General features: G+C 28.1%; 3 protein-coding genes across 3 annotated transcripts in view; all 3 read right to left on the minus strand.

The window, feature by feature from the left end:
* Positions 1-4,442, minus strand: part of LOC124530162 (elongation of very long chain fatty acids protein 6) — a 37,360-nt gene extending 32,918 nt beyond the window's left edge. The window contains exon 1 of the mRNA XM_047104156.1: positions 3,831-4,442. Coding sequence (XP_046960112.1) covers positions 3,831-4,021 — 191 coding nt within the window. The 5' untranslated portion in view covers positions 4,022-4,442. The remainder of the gene's footprint in view (positions 1-3,830) is intronic.
* Positions 4,443-5,819: 1,377 nt separating this feature from the next.
* LOC124530424 (vitamin K-dependent gamma-carboxylase) lies at positions 5,820-12,966 on the minus strand. The gene is made up of 9 exons (XM_047104592.1): positions 12,942-12,966; positions 12,701-12,865; positions 12,303-12,458; positions 11,437-11,602; positions 10,362-10,547; positions 8,803-8,966; positions 7,539-7,996; positions 6,353-6,851; positions 5,820-6,205 (listed from the first exon to the last, which is right to left on the minus strand). The coding sequence occupies exons 1-9, from the start codon at positions 12,964-12,966 to the stop codon at positions 5,841-5,843; spliced, it is 2,184 nt and encodes a 727-aa protein (XP_046960548.1). The 3' UTR covers positions 5,820-5,840.
* A 3,228-nt stretch (positions 12,967-16,194) lies between these two features.
* LOC124530588 (glutamate synthase [NADH], amyloplastic) overlaps positions 16,195-18,425 on the minus strand; it is a 48,840-nt gene continuing 46,609 nt past the window's right edge. The window contains exon 43 of the mRNA XM_047104818.1: positions 16,195-18,333. Within this exon, the coding sequence (XP_046960774.1) occupies positions 18,203-18,333 (131 nt within the window). The 3' untranslated portion in view covers positions 16,195-18,202. The remainder of the gene's footprint in view (positions 18,334-18,425) is intronic.

An 18,425-nucleotide genomic window follows, 5' to 3' on the forward strand; every position in this document is an offset into this window, starting at 1 on the left:
TTTATTTAAGTCGGATAAAGTGCACAAAACTAAAGCCCGAGAGAAAAAGTAGGTTTACCTCTGCGGTCCGTCTTAGTCTAATTCTCGACGGTCCGGTTTAAGAAAGATTATTTTACCTTTCACAAATTTATAATGTAATCTTATTATTGGTAAAGAAAAATGTATTTATTAATAGTTACTTATCATGCTTCAATTTACTTATAAAATATAATATGTTTACTTAACAAGTAATTTCAACATAATAATAAACTGAATAAATATAAATAGTCTTTTTTGTATTTTTAAATGTATTTGTTGTGTCTCGTGCATTTTTATATATTTATCTTATTACGTCAATGTAGTTTGAAAGGTATATTGGAGTCAAATTGGAGGTTATTTCAACGAATGTTGGCTCAAACAGAAGTAATACAATATAAATTATAGCAATACACGGTTTTATCGAAATACATATAATATATGTTATGTTACTAAAACCTACGAAACCTTTTCAAAACAAATAATTTATCCTTTTATTGGAACATAATTGAAATTTTTATAATTACAAAAGGATCTGAACATTTATGAAATATATAAAATTATTATAAGCACGAAAATATCAAGTACAAGAAGGAAAAATCCGGTCCGTTTCACACAGCTTAATAAAGGGCTACTTTTCGTCTTAATGAAACGATTTAGAGGTTATGCCACCATGCTTCTTTACTCCGGATTAATATGCAAGGGCTGATAGATAGATATTTTTGTCTTACAAACTTCACGATATTTTCCTTCGCTATCGAAAACGAAATAATTTATGAAAACAAATTAGCGCATGAAATCTCAGCGGCGCTTGTGTGTAATTTCTTCCACTTTTCCGTATATTGAGCCATCTTGGCTCTCGTAATTAGCAATTACCACTTGTTAGGCGTATAGAGTACAGTCAAGAAATTGGGGAGATGATGTTAATATAAATACTAATGTATTAGGTGTTTTTGTATGATAAGATTATTTTAAGACATGACTAATGCGAGAGATAACTAAATATTTATACAAATATTGTTTAATATCAAATTCAGCTGATATACGTTTAAAAACTGGAGACAAATTTTATAATTCGAAATATAAGCAAATACAAGGTTACGAAGAGACTCGTACTGATATTTAAAAACAGACGAGAAAGATTGCATCCGAGCAAGGTTATATAACAATGCAGATCTGCTGCAGATCACTCTGGCCCTATACACTCTTCATCACAACTAATAATACGTATATCGTGTAGTTTTTCAATTAACTTATTTTTCATTCCAAAGAACTTATCAAATATTGTTTTTTCACGTTTACCTACTTGAAGTGTTTTGTTAGAAAATAATGATGATGTTACTACGCGAGTTAATTCGTAATTCTCAAGTATATTGTAATTATACCATTAATTTTAAAATGTATTATTCTCCAAGTACGATAAATGACTTACAATAACAATATCTTTGAAAACAAAAAATATACGAAACTTACAAAATTATTATAAATATTTTATGTTTTTGAATGCTTCTAATCTTGAAATCTTAACATAATTTAAAATTTTGTTATAAAACAAAAATTATGGAAGATGATGTTTATGATAAATCGTGGTAGGTATTAAGTAATATTTTAGATTTTATTTCGATATTTTTTCATCTATCAGTATTTTTCTTTTCCCCAAGTTAGGTATAAGTGTTGGCATTGAACCTTCAACACATATTTGTATTGATTTAAATCAATACTAATATTGTTAATTTATTAGTCACATAACTTTGAAGAAAAACTGTTGAGTAATGTTTGTTTTTTTTAACTATACAAACAGTTTAAAAAAAAAGTACTATTTATTACATACATTATTATTTCAATTTACAAAACATAAATTCCAATTCAATAATCAATGTAACAGACGAAAATTATATTTTTTATGCAATTTTTTTTTTAAAATTAAAACTTAAACGTGTGTCCCTTGTCATATGATATTAAAAAAAAAATCGCATGATTTACATTATTAAAAAATATGTACCTGTATTAAGATTCTGGTAAATTTTATCAGATGTATTATATTAAATTACAATAGTTTATACACATATAAGTTTAAATTTATATATTGTACCAGAATGGTATGATTTTAATCACTTATCTTTAAAACTTGATTAAAATACAGTAATAAAAAAAATAAAACATGATTCATATTATGTGTTTAGTCATACTACAGTAAAAACTATATAAAATACCCTTTTTCTCTAATATAGTTAAACATAAAATTTAAAGTTTTTTTTTAGTTAAGGCGATCTGTAACTCTTTTAAATTATTAAATGAAATTTCTGCTAACTTCAAAAACATTTTAAATCATTTAATGACAAAAAATCTATAATTGCATCTTATACCTGTATATCCTCTCGGCACAATAAAATGTAACTTAAATTTTGTAATTTCATTCTGAATTATAAGTAGGGTTTCATTATAAATGACAAATATATAGCTTGACAAATATGTAAAAAAAAATTATAGGATAAATATTTTAATTTTAATTTTTTTATTTATTAATAATTATTTTATTGCTATTAATTTAATTAATAATCAAAATGAGCACAGATTGTGTATGTTGCTTATCCTATACAATAAGTGACTTAATTTTAAAATTTTAATTTATTTAAGTGTATGAAGGATTTAATTTATATAGTTTTTAAAACTCATTATTTTTTTCCAACTCCGATTATAGCAAATTTTTATGATAGATTTTATCATCAGGAGAATTAAGTAAGTGAAATAATATTTTAATAAATAGTAATTATTAGTAAGGTATAATTTTATACAACACTGGTGAATTTGATATAGCTCATTAGTCTTTATAGAGAAGTCTGGGATTTATTTTAATAATCAATGCATTATATTTATCGTGATATAGATATCATTATAGATATCTAGATTAAAAAAAAGTACTTTGATGATTGCGAACTGTACAAGATACAATTTTAATACTTTTTAATAATATTTGTCAAATATTTAATTTTATATTCCAAAAATTAAATAGTTTCAAATATATGTTTTCGAACTATTATTTAGTTATCATTTAATAGAAATTAATATCTAAATATATAATGTTTATAAGTACCTTTGTTTAAATAAAACATTTACATATTGTTTAAATAATATTTTAGCCCAAAATATTATTAATTTTTAAAAGATTCTGTGACTTCAATTAATTAAAGTGGAATTAAAAAATAAAAAAAAAACTTTTTTAGTCTATGCAAACAAACTGGGGGAACATTATGGTACATACTACATCTAATAAGAGGTTTTATTACCTATTTTAATTCCAATGAATTAAAAACTTTTTATTTTTTCAATAAAAAATTGATTGTTTATTAAATTTGGAAAAGTTAATGAACTGTTATTATTATTGTTGTTACTATTAACTAGGTGATAATAGAATGTGTTATTAGTAAGGATCTTCAAATGTATTGGCTACATTACTTTTGAAAGTGAAAGTAAAGTTAGTACCGCAATAAACGGTGAAAAAATCTTATATGAATTATTTAAAATCGAATCTGAGGGACTAAGTATTACAGTACTTTAAAATAAACACTTAATTTTAATATTTAAGTAAATTAATATAAAAAATTAATCACATTTATAGAATATATTTATATGAAATTATTGGTATATCTAATATATTAGACATAAGTGGATTTTTAATAAATACTTCCAATATTATTTAGCATTTTAAATAAAATATACTATATTTTTTTATTAAACTTGATTCCATTTTGAGTCGAAAGAGGTTAGTAATAATTAAGCAAATATAATTATAATTTTAAGCAAACAATACATACCTGGGACGATTTTGCATGTAATATTGGCCCCCAAAAATAAACGCCATGTAGATACCAACATAATAGAAAGCCACGGTCCAATTCTCAGTCATCCATTTCCTGGAATTTTGGTGAATAAACTCGTTCTCAAATTCGAAAATGTATGAATAATTTGGCGTGATGTCCAGGTTATAGCTCATAGACGATTCCATGTTTGTGTTATTGTCCGTAACTAAATCACCCGAGTTAAATTGTACCGTCTAGATTTTTTAAAATCCTCCACTGATATCACCGGTAAAGGATTAACCTCAAAACTTTTAACAAGATACTTAGGTGTTGTTATATCACAGATAGCTAAAATGTCAATATTTCCTGGGGGCGGCAAGGCGTATCGCCATCGAGACACTAACTCTAGTTATGGTACCGGAATGTTAAAACGTTGATTATATATTCGCAGTGACGAGGCGTCGGCCCCAGCCCGAACTTAGTTCACTCGTCACAGCGCCAAGACGAAACGATGAATGAAGTCAGCATTAACTTCTTGCCATAGTCACGCCACACATGACACTATTACACTGATCAGACAGTGATCTAGTCTGTCGTGAATGTCTGCCAACCAAACACGCCACCGGCCACACTACCAATTACAAAGTAACATGTACCAACTGTCAAGAAGTAAATTCTATCTTTTGACAGTTTCACAGCACGTTTCGAAACATGCTATATTAATCAGAATACTAAAATATTGAGTAAATTTATTTATAAATTTTTAGTTTTATATTTACTTTTCTGTACAATATTTACTTTAATTTTTTTTAACAAAAAACAGTCTAATATATTAATATATTTTATTAACTTTCAATATATTTTAATACCTTCCTTTATAGAAATTTCGATAACATATTGACGATTGCATAAATTTTTGGGTACAGAATATTTTCTCTTCATTTAAATATATTATTAGCCTCTTTTTGGTTAAGTACAATATTTTAAGACATTTAAATTTTTATATTTTGACACATTGAAGAATGTAAGAAGTCTTAATTATAGGATAATTAAATAAGATTAGCCAATTCAAAAAAAAATCACACATTTTTAAGTTACGTTTTACATAATTTGCTCTAGCTTAATTTTAAAATAACTGTCAAAAAATTAGGTAATAGTTGGTGGAGCCTAACGTGAAGTTATTTATAATTCGCCTTGTGTACAATGAGGCAATATTTTCTATTTATTTACTTTGATATATAATATCTCAGTAAATTTTATCATAGACCAAGTTTAACGAGGTTTTCATTAATTTTAAATGAGTTGATGAATTAAAAAAAAAATTGAGATCGTTCTTACTAACTACGAAAATATGAAGGTAAGCCTTCTAATACTTTTTTGTTTGTTTTTAATGGAAATTAAAGTTGTTTCAGTTCAAAAGGTTCCCGTATAAACGCCGAAAACCTTCAAGTACATTGGTACTAAGTAGTTGATAGTGTCGTCACAGATTACCTACATGATTAATTCCTCACTACGACTAAAAAAAGAGCGAGAAGAAAGCGCGAGAACGAGATACAATTTCATGAGCCTATAAGAATCGCTACTTTAATGTAAACGTTCTGATTGGATTTTTTTTTAATTTTTTAAACAATATACAAAATATTGGTAAAAAACTATTAAAATTTGAGCAAAAATTTAGAAGATTCTTATTTATTGTTTATTTCATTCAGTTTAATATGTTTTGTCTATACAGTTAAGAGGGATAATTGTTCGTTTTATATTTCCACTTAATTTATAACTACTATATCTAATTAAAATATTAATTTTTTTCATATCGATTTATTTAGAACAGTTAATATGTAATTTTACCTTTGTGTTGAATTCACAGTCATAAACGGCAATTCATATTTATCAAAATAGCTTTTTCTTAAACAATAGTAAATATAGGTACATAGTAAAAATTAAATTATTAACAATTTATTAAAATACTATAAACATAATTCAAAAAAACTTTAAGTAGATTAAATTAATTACATTGTATAACATTTATTGGCAACGTTGAAAAAACATACTTATTATGTTTGTGACTACTATTTTCGCAAATTTAATCATATTGTTAAAGCGTCTGGCGAGTTCCTCCCAGACAGGTAGTTTCGGATTAACCGTTGAATTTTCAATGTTTGGTTCTGAGCTATTAGTAAAAGTATACATATAAAATGCTGGTTTTGTCCCTATCGTAAGAACTCTATGGAATGTTCCAGAAACCAGCTTGACTCGGCTTCCTTTGTTGAGTTTATAAGACTGTCCTTGCGAAAATTTTTCGACCTCGGGTTCAAAAGCCACCACTCCTTCTAATATGGTCATCGTAACATTTGTTAACTCCATTGGAATAAATTTTTCTTGGTAGTAATCTGTAAATACAACAAGTAATTAATTTATTAATTCTATAAATAAAACAACAATGTACTGTCAATTTGTGAATATATTTCGTCAAAGTAACGTCACTATTACTGTATACTATGAAAGCAATTATTATATTAAAAACTAAAAAAGGTTACCTGGAAAATCGGCAATAAACGTCACATCACTATAATTGTTCCAAGAATGGACGTCTTCTTTAATTTCGTGCAATAGACTTCTCCAAGGCAATGCTTCGTCGAGCAGAGGCATAAGATATCGTATCGGCTCAAACGGAGACCAAAATGTATTCAATAAATCCGTTTTAGAATCAAACATGCGTTGCGTAAATCTACCATTCATGGAACACCAAACATCAACATAAATCGAAATATTATTAGATATAACCTTTCCATGATTTGAGCCTTTGTTTCTAATAAATTGCTTTAGTATATTTTCTTTCAAACATCTGGCATATTGGTATACCATATCCCCATGTCTTGTCCATCTGTCGTTAGGGGAATAAATGTACGGGTCAACGTAAAACTCTCCCTTGTTTTCGTTGTCGACGACTTTGACTATAACCGATTCAATTTCCCATGTATGCACCATCATGTCCCAAGAATAACCATACAGCCCATTCGTCCAATTGTTATAACCCTGAAAAGCGTGAAAGTTGCAATTGTATGAAGCACAAAATACAACCCATGAATATTATTTTATCTCAATAACATACGAAGTAATAAGTGTGGGTATTACGAATTTATAAAAAGCATATATTCGTGTGAATTCGGTGGAGAATATTTGATAAGAACTGCCGACGTGTATCAAATTTTATACAGTTTAAACTTTTACTTGTATTTGTATTAATTACAATATTAACATTTATTTGATCTTTGTTTTAAGAATATATTGACCCAGCTTGTAAAGGTCTTGTGCAATTTAAATGACAGTAATAAGTGCATCACGTCATCATCATGCTATCTATGTGCTTATATATAAGTATGTATACTATAAATCATCACTATTAGTTCATAATTGATTACTTACTGAATTTAAAATTATATTTATTCTATGTTTGTAGCTTACATATTGTGTAATGAGATAGGTACTTATTTAATTTTTAAAGACGTCATTAATATGTTTTTATGCGTTACATAATCGATTAATTGTCAATTACTTTTAGTAATAAAATTATCTATTTTCTAAATAATATTAGTATCCATTATATTTAATACTACACTAGAAGGAAACGTGTGAGCAAGGTTTATGCCGGAGGACTTTGTGTTTACAATCAACACTTAAGTACGACATCAACTTAATAGCTAATACTTTAAAAATATTAACCTTTGTAATAAAATGCGAATATGGCAGGAATGCTTGGGTAAATACATGAAATACTATAAATATAAATGTGATATATTTCCGACGATCACCATCGTCTTCAGATGTTTTCGCTGAATTGTTTTCATCGTCGAATATTTCATCGTCTTTTGTTTCGGAAGTGTTTTCTTCTTCAGTGCCTTTTTCTTCATTATCTATTTTTTCTTCCAAATCCTCGGAATTTTGTTCATTACTTTTATCATTATCAAAATGTGCCTTGGGCTCATTATCATCAACTTTTGTTATAACTTTAGCATTGCTCGTTCTGCCGGATGTTGTATTAAGTTTAAACTTGTGCAGATATGTACAAATTCCTCCTTTTACTTTCGATACAGGTTTTTCCGCATAACGCATTATAGTTTTCGGCCAGTCAAACGAATAAAACAACGGCATCGTTGCCAAGCAGACCCACGGAAACATACCTAAAAATATTTTTGTGCGGTCGTTAAAAATTAACACTATAATTATTGTCATTCATTTGAAAAGATATAAAGAGTTAGTTTCTAAAAAAAACAGAAAATATATCAGTAAGCTGAAAGTCACTTTTAAAATTATTTTTTTTAATAATTTGATAACAAGCATTAATCTACAACTCTCTAAAAGCTCATAAAATACAAAAAAACTCATAAGGTTCTTTCGGTAGGAGTCCTGGGCAACCTCAACTTCCCCGTGGAGGAAACGCGTAAAACGTTTTTCAGCGAGATAAAAAATGGGAGTCGTTCAGGTGGTGCGTGCTAATGGCTCAAAAACAATATGTTATTATTAATAATTGTTACTGTGTGAAAAAATAATTCAATTAAATCATCCAAATGTTAAATTCAATTTTTTTTCACTGTTCTGTGAGAACATTACATAGACAATATCCTTGACAGACAATTAACAATAGAATAAAAAAGTATATCATATATATTTTTATATTGCGGCTTTTAGTTTAAGGCGCCAGGCCACCACGCCACTAGCTCTTCTATACTATACATATAAAACCTACGTTCAATATATTACCTCATAAATAAATTATAAATAAAATAATAAATATAATAATTATAATAAATATCAGCTCTACTTGTAAAGATTACAAATCTTTTGTACGTGTGTATATACTGATCTCCACCAAAATGGTTGGACCGAATTTGATGAAATTTTCGTTTATATTCAGAAGTTCCTTGAATGATTTAGATTTTTAATTTTTTTTTTCGCCCACACGAAGTCGGGACTAGCAGACACCAACCTATTCTGAACAGTCTGCTGTTCATTAGATGGAAGAGAGCGCAGAATATCATAGCCACGTTTCTTGTTCGAGACCACATCATCCAAATAGCCACGCTTATATCAAATGCGAAAACGAACCAATGTACTATTAGGAAATCGGTTTGAGGCACTGTAAGAAATAATCTGAAATATAAAAATTATATTATTAATTTTCTTAAAACCATGTGAAAATTTTCGACTGCGAAGTAGAAACGTCCATTGTGCTACCTTATCAAGTGTCACATCACTTCATTAAGCGTTTTTGTGGAGAGATATCGCATTGTGTAACAATATTTTTTACATTCGAACATGTAATAACATGTCACCTGCACAAGCAGAGCCGGATTTAAAGGTCTGGAGGCCCCCGGGCCACAAAACAGTGGGGCCCTAGACAAACAGAAGCGTGAACAACCTAATCATTATATTATCATGAATTAATTACTTTTTTCATCTCAATCAGTAAGCAATGACTTATTTACTTGTATCGGTAACTTTTAAAATATTAAATAATAACATTGTAATATTTATATTTGTTAACTTGCTGAAAACTGTGGCCCCCACTAATGTGGAGGCCCCAGGGCAGTTGCCCCGGTTGCCCTCCCCTAAATACGGCCCTGTACACAAGTACTTAAGTAGATGACATGAGTTTATCATATTCTTTATTTAACTTGAAAATATTCCAATATGATGTCAAGTCGAAGCAAATAAGACAAATACGTCATCGTACATGTGGAATTTATTCTCTCTCATATACACTAGATATAACTTTGTAAAATGAAAATTAAAGAAAATAGGAGCCTAGTTTATTCTGGTGGATTTGTTTTGAATAAAAATGTTGAATTAAATTTAAGGTTGTATACGTTTATGAAAAAATACAGTTAACTTTTAAGTTTTCGAAGATTAACTTCTATCTTGCCCATATTTTTTAAATTAATCGTTTTTCTTTTATTGAGTTAAAAAATAGTTTAAGATTACTTATACATAAAAAAACTTCAACTAGGGATACAAATTGATATTTTTTTGAGTTTATAAGTTAAATAAAAAAATCTATCAATACTAATAATAAGTAAGGAAAACTTTAACCAGATATCGCTATTTTTTTTTTATTGTAGTTCATATATTTAATTTTAATAATTTTTAATCAGTCCTTTAAAGTTTCGTGTAAATTTTGCTGTAAAGATTGACGTCTAAACAGAACAACAATAATTAACACAATTTATTGTAGAGGCCATTCCGGAATTATTACAATGTTACTTAAAAAAATTTTACTTCTACCAGTTAAATAATACATACTTAATTGGTATTTTTTACTATTTAAAAAAAATTATAAAAACCTACTTCTAATTATTTTTTTAAGTAGGTATAATTTTATTCCTAATTACATCCAAATTATTTTTGTTTTTATTCTAATCTATTATGTAGTAGATAATAATTTATATATTCGTGTTTTAATTTGTGTTTAATTTACAACGAATACAGTTTGTGTTGTTACAAGTTTTTTTGTTTTGTTATATAGTCAATATTAAACTATTTACTTACTTGAAAGGGCTAAAAACCCAATGCTCACTAAGATTTTGCACAGAATATCCAGTTAACCATTCCGCTGTTCCTTTCTTCATGCCCGCCATGAAGTATAGAATGAAAAACTGATATTTCAGAATAAAATAATTCCAATACGGTACAGTTTGTTTCATACGAGTAATGCCCAGCTGTGAATCTAAAGACCTAAAATGTAATAAGTCCCTATTTACTAGTTTTATTATTTGATGGTTGACCATTTAGGTAGTCGTTTGTTATTAATAAATAAGAAAGGATGTTATTTGACAATTTCAAGTAGATACCAATAGTGAATTCATATAAAAAAAAATTTCGACAAAATTATTTTCTGTTAGTATTCGATTTCTCGGTATTTTTTATTTATTTCAAACTACGTTCTATATATAATTTCTAAGGTATAAATGTAATGCAGATACGTCAATAATATATCGATGCCATAACAGTTGTTGACAAGAAAATATGTATAATAAATTATTATTTAATCATATAAGTAGCGTGTTTTTGTTAAAATACAAAACAACTCGCAATATTTCAACGTCATATTTAATAGTGATGAATGATTCAGTGAACAAACTTTAACACGTCAGTTCAGTATGATGTTAAACAAAAAAAGTGACATAATACATAAAGTTGAGTGTCCTTTACGCTCGCCTCATAGGTACAAAACCCTCTCACAATACAGTTTAATGAATATAATATAGGTCTGAAATAATATGGTTCTAAGGGCTGTTTAGACAACCTACTGCTCCTAATACTTTAATGTCGTCAGTAATGCACATGCACTTGTCCACGGATAATTTAAAATCAGAACTTATTGCCAATATTTTCAGGATTCAGAACCCTGATATAAGAGATATGAACAATTAAAATAAATGCTAAAATTAAAAAAAGCATAAAATGTTATTCAAATTGTACGTGTCTACATAAACAATATTCGTTAAACGCAATTCACAAACACATGTGAAATGAATAAAAAAACCAACATAAGACTTATTTACAATTTATATTGTCACAGAGGTAATTGCGATTCGCGGCAAATAAGTAAACACATAATTACCAATAGCAGTTGGCCTCAGTCGTGGCTAGCAGCAAGGCGACCACGCCGAATAAGTAGCTGTGATTATTCCAGTAGCTCTTTTCAATCAGAAACAAGTACCAGTAGCAAATTGTAAATACTGTCGCACTCAAGCGATACTTGTATCCTAATGTTATGCCTAAAGCTCCTGAAAAGATTGTCCTAGAATGTTATTATGTAGTATTTTCATCTAAGAAACAAATATTTTTAAGAATAATATTATAGTAAATAGTACTCTACCTAAATGACCTAATGATTTTTTCCTGTTAAGGAACGCATGGAACTTATTTCATAGGTCTACTCCATTGCGGGTTGATCGATATATGGCATATTTTTTACGATACATGTACTTACTACTCAGCACAAATTGAATAAATTATGTCTATCCGAATTCAATATGTGGAAACTCGCTCTACAGATTCGATCTGATCGTTGATTACGCCGTCGACTTTTTAATCTATTATAATCTGATAGTCATTTTGAAAAGATGCGTGTTATTTCATTGTTAATAGTCGGATCATTTCTTTAAAACCAATTTTCGTCTCAGCTTTATCGAAATGATGACAGAGTTGAAATTCACAAACCAATTTCAATTGACGACCTCCGTGGTCGAGTGGTGTGTACACCGGTTTTCATGGGTACGCCACTCCGAGGTCCTGGGTTCGATTTACGGCTGAGTCGATGTAGATTATCATTAGTTTTCTATGTTGTCTTGGGTCTGGGTGTTTGTGGTACCGTCGTTACTTCTGATTTCCATAACACAAGTGCTTTAGCTACTTACATTGGGATCAGAGTAACGTATGTGATATTGTCCCACATTTATATAAGAAAAAAAATCAATTACATACCGAGCCAAAGTGCAGCATATACTAATGCCATAAAAGGCATCGGTACAGCTTTCACGATAGGAATGAGCGGAAAACGACATATCGTCGGATCTCCCCAACGTTTTTCCATTACCGAACCTCCGCGTTCATCTGGGATATCGAATAACATCGCAAGTCCTGCAAGGTTATAAATATGATGTATTTACATTGAGTGTTACAAACCCGGTGTCGAAAATAAATATCAAAGACAGACACACTCACCAATTGAAAAAGATCTTATGTATGTCCTTTCAATTGGGTTAATGCAAGTTGAGACGTTTGTATCTCAAGAAAATGTACATTACTATACTAATATAGTTTGTATTAAGCAAAAATATTTAATGATTTAAGTACATATTATTTTAAAATATTTAATTTACCAAATAAAATCCTTGTAACCGCTAAACTTGATGAGTCCACCGGCTTGTGCAAATAATCGGTAAGTTTTTTAAAAGTAACATCTTTCAAACGAAAATCGAATTGTTCTATAAATTTCCCATCTATGTTCGCGTATAAGGATAAGGCCCACGTCCTAATTTTTGTACCTGCATGTTATCAAAATTAATAAGATAAGAAATACTTGTAAAGGTAAGTAAAGTTTGCACATAATTTTGTACTTACACGGAACGAACAAGTTTTTGTACATGGTTTGTCTGCACTGAAGACAAAACGAAGACTGATGATAAAGGCTGGATATACTATGATATTTATTTCGAATATTAAACTCAAAAATAATTTGTCATAGCAATTATGTATGAACACATATGTGACTATGGAAATGAGAGTTTTCCATTTCATTGATTGCTTATTGCCGTCAAAGTAAATTTGTGTTTTGTGTGACGATATAAAATACTACCATAAATACTTATTCATGTAGTTATTTAAATATTATTGAAAAGAAGGAATGTATAAAAATTGCACTCCTACTTATAATCGGTCGAATATGGATTTTACTCAATATAATTTTTACTCGCTATATTTTATCTCTATAACTTTCCTAAATATACCTTTGAAGTTTTTTTCGTAATGATAACATTTGTATGAAAGCTAAATTATAAGTAGGTACATATGTAGGTACATATATAAATAATCTGTTGGTTCCTTCTGATTTAGAAAGACGCAAATGCCGTTATGGCTAAATGCATGATGATCTCGTAATTCCATTCTATCGACATGGAATTAACAGACATGCTTAGTCTATTTAAATTAAATATTAAAATAACCGCTTTTTACTAAATGCATATGTTACATGCAGGGTACATATACTAAAATAACATTTTTTATGATTTTTGTGTGTCTGTTTCTTCTGGGCTGCGACTAATCTCTGGACGGCTGGGCCGATTTTGACGGTACTTTCACTGGCTGGCACCGATGTAAGAAGGTACCTACTCCTGATTACTTTTAAAATTATATTTAAAATAATAATAAAGTCACGCTGCAATGTCCAAATATTGTCCAGTTACTGTCGCCGTTACTTCAGCTGCTTCCGACCAATGACTTACTATCACAAAAGCTACCTCATATAGAATTAATAAGATATAGTAAAAATTGCGAACTGAACAATTTTACTTTTATGTTAAAAACGCACACGAAGTCGCGGGCACAGCTGTTTTAATAGCATTAAAAATATATTGCTTTAAAGAATAGTAAAAAAAATATTCAGATGTCAGTGTCTATTCTATAAGAGAAGTAGAGCGACATATATTAATATCCTGCAGCGTCATTTTAAAGCGTGTTTCAGCAAATTAAATATTATCGTTATAAAGAATCCTTCTCCATGAAAACGAAATAATATATGTATTATACTTTTACAGTCATCATAAGACTATCATAAGTCTTAACCGGATATAAGATACCAGCGGTGCGGAATGTGGATTCCACCGAGAAGATGTGCCAAGAAACTCAGTAGTTACTCTTTTCTAACATTTGAAACACATTATGTTAAATACAATGATATATATCCTGTCTGAAAGTTAACAAATATTAGCTCTACGTCTTCTCTATATAATTTTTCGTTGAATGATATGCATATAAGTAATATTTGATAAATTATTTTAATCATTCAACTAATGTAAAGATACTTGCGTCATTTTAATGCAGAAACGAATATCTTGTCCCAAGACGGATTAATTGACTTTACGGAGTCGGAAACCTGGCGTTAAAAGCTTATCCTTATCTCGTATTCATGCAATGATTATTACTGAATCTATCAAAGTAATCAATGTTACTGTGAATGTTCATGACATTGTTTTAAATATATTGTGGTGCAATTATGCGTATTCCTGATAGTCGATAGCAGATGATGATACACTATTTAGTTCTTACATCGCCCTAATTATTATTTTTTTTGTGAATGTTAATGAGGAATGTATCAGTATGTATAATGTCATTAAACAACACAGCATCACAGATACCTTTAACTTAGAAAGGAAGATGAATTATATATACTAGAAATATAAAAGGACCCAAAATGAATCCTCGTGGAACACCAATTTTATCATAGATCTGGAAGACTTTGTTCCATTAATGAAAGCAATGAAGCAATGAGATAAAAAGCTTTACCTATAAAAGCGTTTCATGATCTACACCATCGAATGTTTTAGACAAGTCACAGAATATTTCAATACCATTTTGTAATTTTTCAGTTGGATCGTAAATATTTTTGAGAAGTGTTTCCCGCATTAGTTGACGATCTAACTCTAGTGGAATCAAATTATTTTCTTTGAAAAATGGCATTAGTATCTGCCCAGAAGTTGATTTAAAATATTGTTTTTTTTTTTCAAGATTTAGCTAAAAGATGAAAATATAGTAAATAGGCCTGTAATTGCTGGGATCGCTTTTATTCCAATAATAAAAAGTGGTAAGACTTAAATAAATTTTAAAAAGTTAGATAAAAATATAAACTCTTGTTTGAATTACTGATTTATATGTATATATATCAGATTTGTATGTTATTTCCTTGTTTTCTATAGTAAAAACGTGAGTAGGACCTGAAGGTTAAATATCAACGTATATCGCGCTGCAACTTCTAAAATAAGTATTATGTCTGATGGTATAGTAGTTTGGTTCATTTGTTAGTTGGGACACAAAAAAAGTTTCCTCACTTATTCATTTAATAATAGATTAATTTGAAGTTTGTTTTTGTTGCATGTCTGTCTATCTGTGCATAATCTTTAATACCTGTATAGCATTAAATACATACATATATTGACAAAGGTTACTTACAATTAGGTATATTTTATGAATAATAAAAAACTTTGTAAATAATACTCAAATGTTTTGCTGCAATAATCTCTATTCATTACAACACAATACAGTATTTACCTACAACAGACACTTATTATTGTCATTGATATTATAATATTCAACGAATTTCGACTACATACATAAACAAATCTCATACATTTAACTTTGAAAGCGAAACTTTTTTGGACGTTGCGAGAGGAATTGGAAGATTGCATTTATATGAAACGTTCCTGTATGTAACGTTTTGTCAAAACATTTCTGACGCAAAAAGGTTTCACCATTCGTCGCATTGCACTGCGTAGCTTTATTTTTAAACATTTCTATGCATTATAGCTATGATTAAAACAAGGAAAAATAAAAAAAAAAAAGAAAATTATTGAATTTTATTATTAATAAATAAAATAACAATGTAACGAAATACAATATTTTAGAAACAATTGATTTTAGTTTTAATAAATTAAAGAATAATTTATAAAAAGCACATACATATATTTGAATACTGTTAATGTACCTTGAACATTAAATGTACTGAAAACATAAAAATGAATTATAAAGGTTTTACATGCACCGTAAAAATGAGATAAAGGACAACATATTAGCTCTTATATATTTTTCTATTTTGATAATATATAGATATAATATATAACACCATGTATTTTTATTAATTATCGTTTTGACATAAAATATTTTTCTATACCTTTTGAGAAATTAACACGGATAATTTTAATACTAAACTAGACGCAAACTTAGGATTCATTGTACGTTTATCTATAAAATTATAAGTTAACTTAGTAATTATTCATAAAAGGGTTACTATAAATCTTCAAGTGCCAATTGCAGTACAATAAAAACAAATAGAATTCGAAACTACAGACCGTATAACCTTTTTAGTTAAACTCAATAAATATGTTAATGATTATGTGGAAATCAAATTAAAAAAAGACAATAGTTCTATGATTCTTATTTTAAATAACACTTGAAGGTTTAAATAAATAGATCACGTAGGAACTTCTCAAGCGTAACAATACACGTTACAAGTTACAAATCAGCTAAAAAAAAAAAAACAAAATATAATCACAGTTACAAAATAATTAAATCCACTTCGATTCATTATATTTTAATTTGTTCATAACATAAAAAAGTTACAATTATTTTTTCAATAAAGTCTATAAAGAACAATGGTACAGTTTACACATTGTTACTTTGATAAACTTTTAACAATTAATTTATTTTAATTTTCCTTGGCATCTTAACATATATTTTGTTTTGACACATATCCTAAATAAATTAGCTTATAATATAAACAATTGAAAACACTGATCCGATTCTTGACTAAATATCGAACGTTCATAGGGCGCTTCGTAGTCTACTACATACGACAAATGATCATTCAAATGTTCTAGCAAAAAAAAAACTTGTGTGTGTATGTGCAAAAACAGGTATATTTTGTAGTTATATAACGTAACGCACTTTCTAAGTAGAGTCTCAAGAGTAACATATTAAAAAAAATTGATTGTTGATTTTATAACTGTAACTCAATTTAGAAAATAATAATAATGAGTTAAAATCACACATCTTCATATGAAATCTTTTATGAATTTCTGTTAATATAATTTAAATAATTTAATTGATAACATGTCAATCATTCCTTCAAAGACATTTCGGATATACGATATCTTATCTAAAAATCAAAATGTCCTAAAACGGAATGTTTTTACTATAAATATAAAAATAATAATCAAATAATTTCTACTATTAATTATATTTTTAATAATATATTTATGAACAAAAGTTAATCGATAAGAAAATTCACAATTTGTAACCAGTTTATGGTAGTGAATAATATTTATATGTATATAACAGCACTGAAGTAAATTTTTTGAATTGTGATATATTATAAACATTTTTAACAGTTTTATATTTGATATATGTTGAGAAAATTTGTAAACGTTCTTAATAATATTGAGGTTTTAATATTTGTAGCATGTTTCACTTAATATCGAGGTTAGAATAAAAGTCGTCGTACTAATCATAAAAATGTTCTCCAATTTTGGTAAATTTAACAAGACATTTCAAACTGTATATATGTCAATCATTAACAGATAACTGAAGTATATTTGAAAATATTTCATTACAATAAAACTAGATGTGTTTAAAATTATATTAAGTTAGTTAGCTTTATTAGCTTACATAGATACCAGAATAGAGATGCAATTTTATGATTAGACCGACGATATAAAAAGTTTATTTATTAAATAAAAAAATACTTTCAAAACCTGGTTCACATATGAATGTAAATAAAATTATTTAGTATTATTTTCTAATCATTGCTTCTCTTGACAAGAATTTGAACAAGATTAGAATTATCTGCACTAACATTATTTCTATTACAAATATAGTATTTAATATTTCAAATTAAATTATACATATTGTAAAAGATTCTTTCAAAATATATTCAAAGGCAATGTTATTATTGTGTGTGCATTAATATAAATGTTAAATCAAACAAGTTTAAATTAAGTTATGTTTTTAACCTAATACGTTGATTTAAATTTTAAACTATTTCAATTTAATTTAAAAAGAATAGAAACTAATATTTATACATATACGTTTCAAATCCCAGGTTGGTTGATTATTTAATTGCTGGAAATAACTCCGCCGGGACCTGGAAGGTAGGACTTGCCTGACAGATATATATCAACAGCCCTGGCAGCCTGTCTGCCTTCTGATATGGCCCACACGACTAAAGACTGACCACGACGACAATCTGAAAACGGTTGTTTATATATATTACTAAACTAAACACATTCGACATTTATACAATATGTACAAATTCTGAAAGATAGGGATCTGCATCGA

Source organism: Vanessa cardui, chromosome 6, assembly GCF_905220365.1.
Source record: "Vanessa cardui chromosome 6, ilVanCard2.1, whole genome shotgun sequence".
Taxonomy (NCBI): domain Eukaryota; kingdom Metazoa; phylum Arthropoda; class Insecta; order Lepidoptera; family Nymphalidae; genus Vanessa; species Vanessa cardui.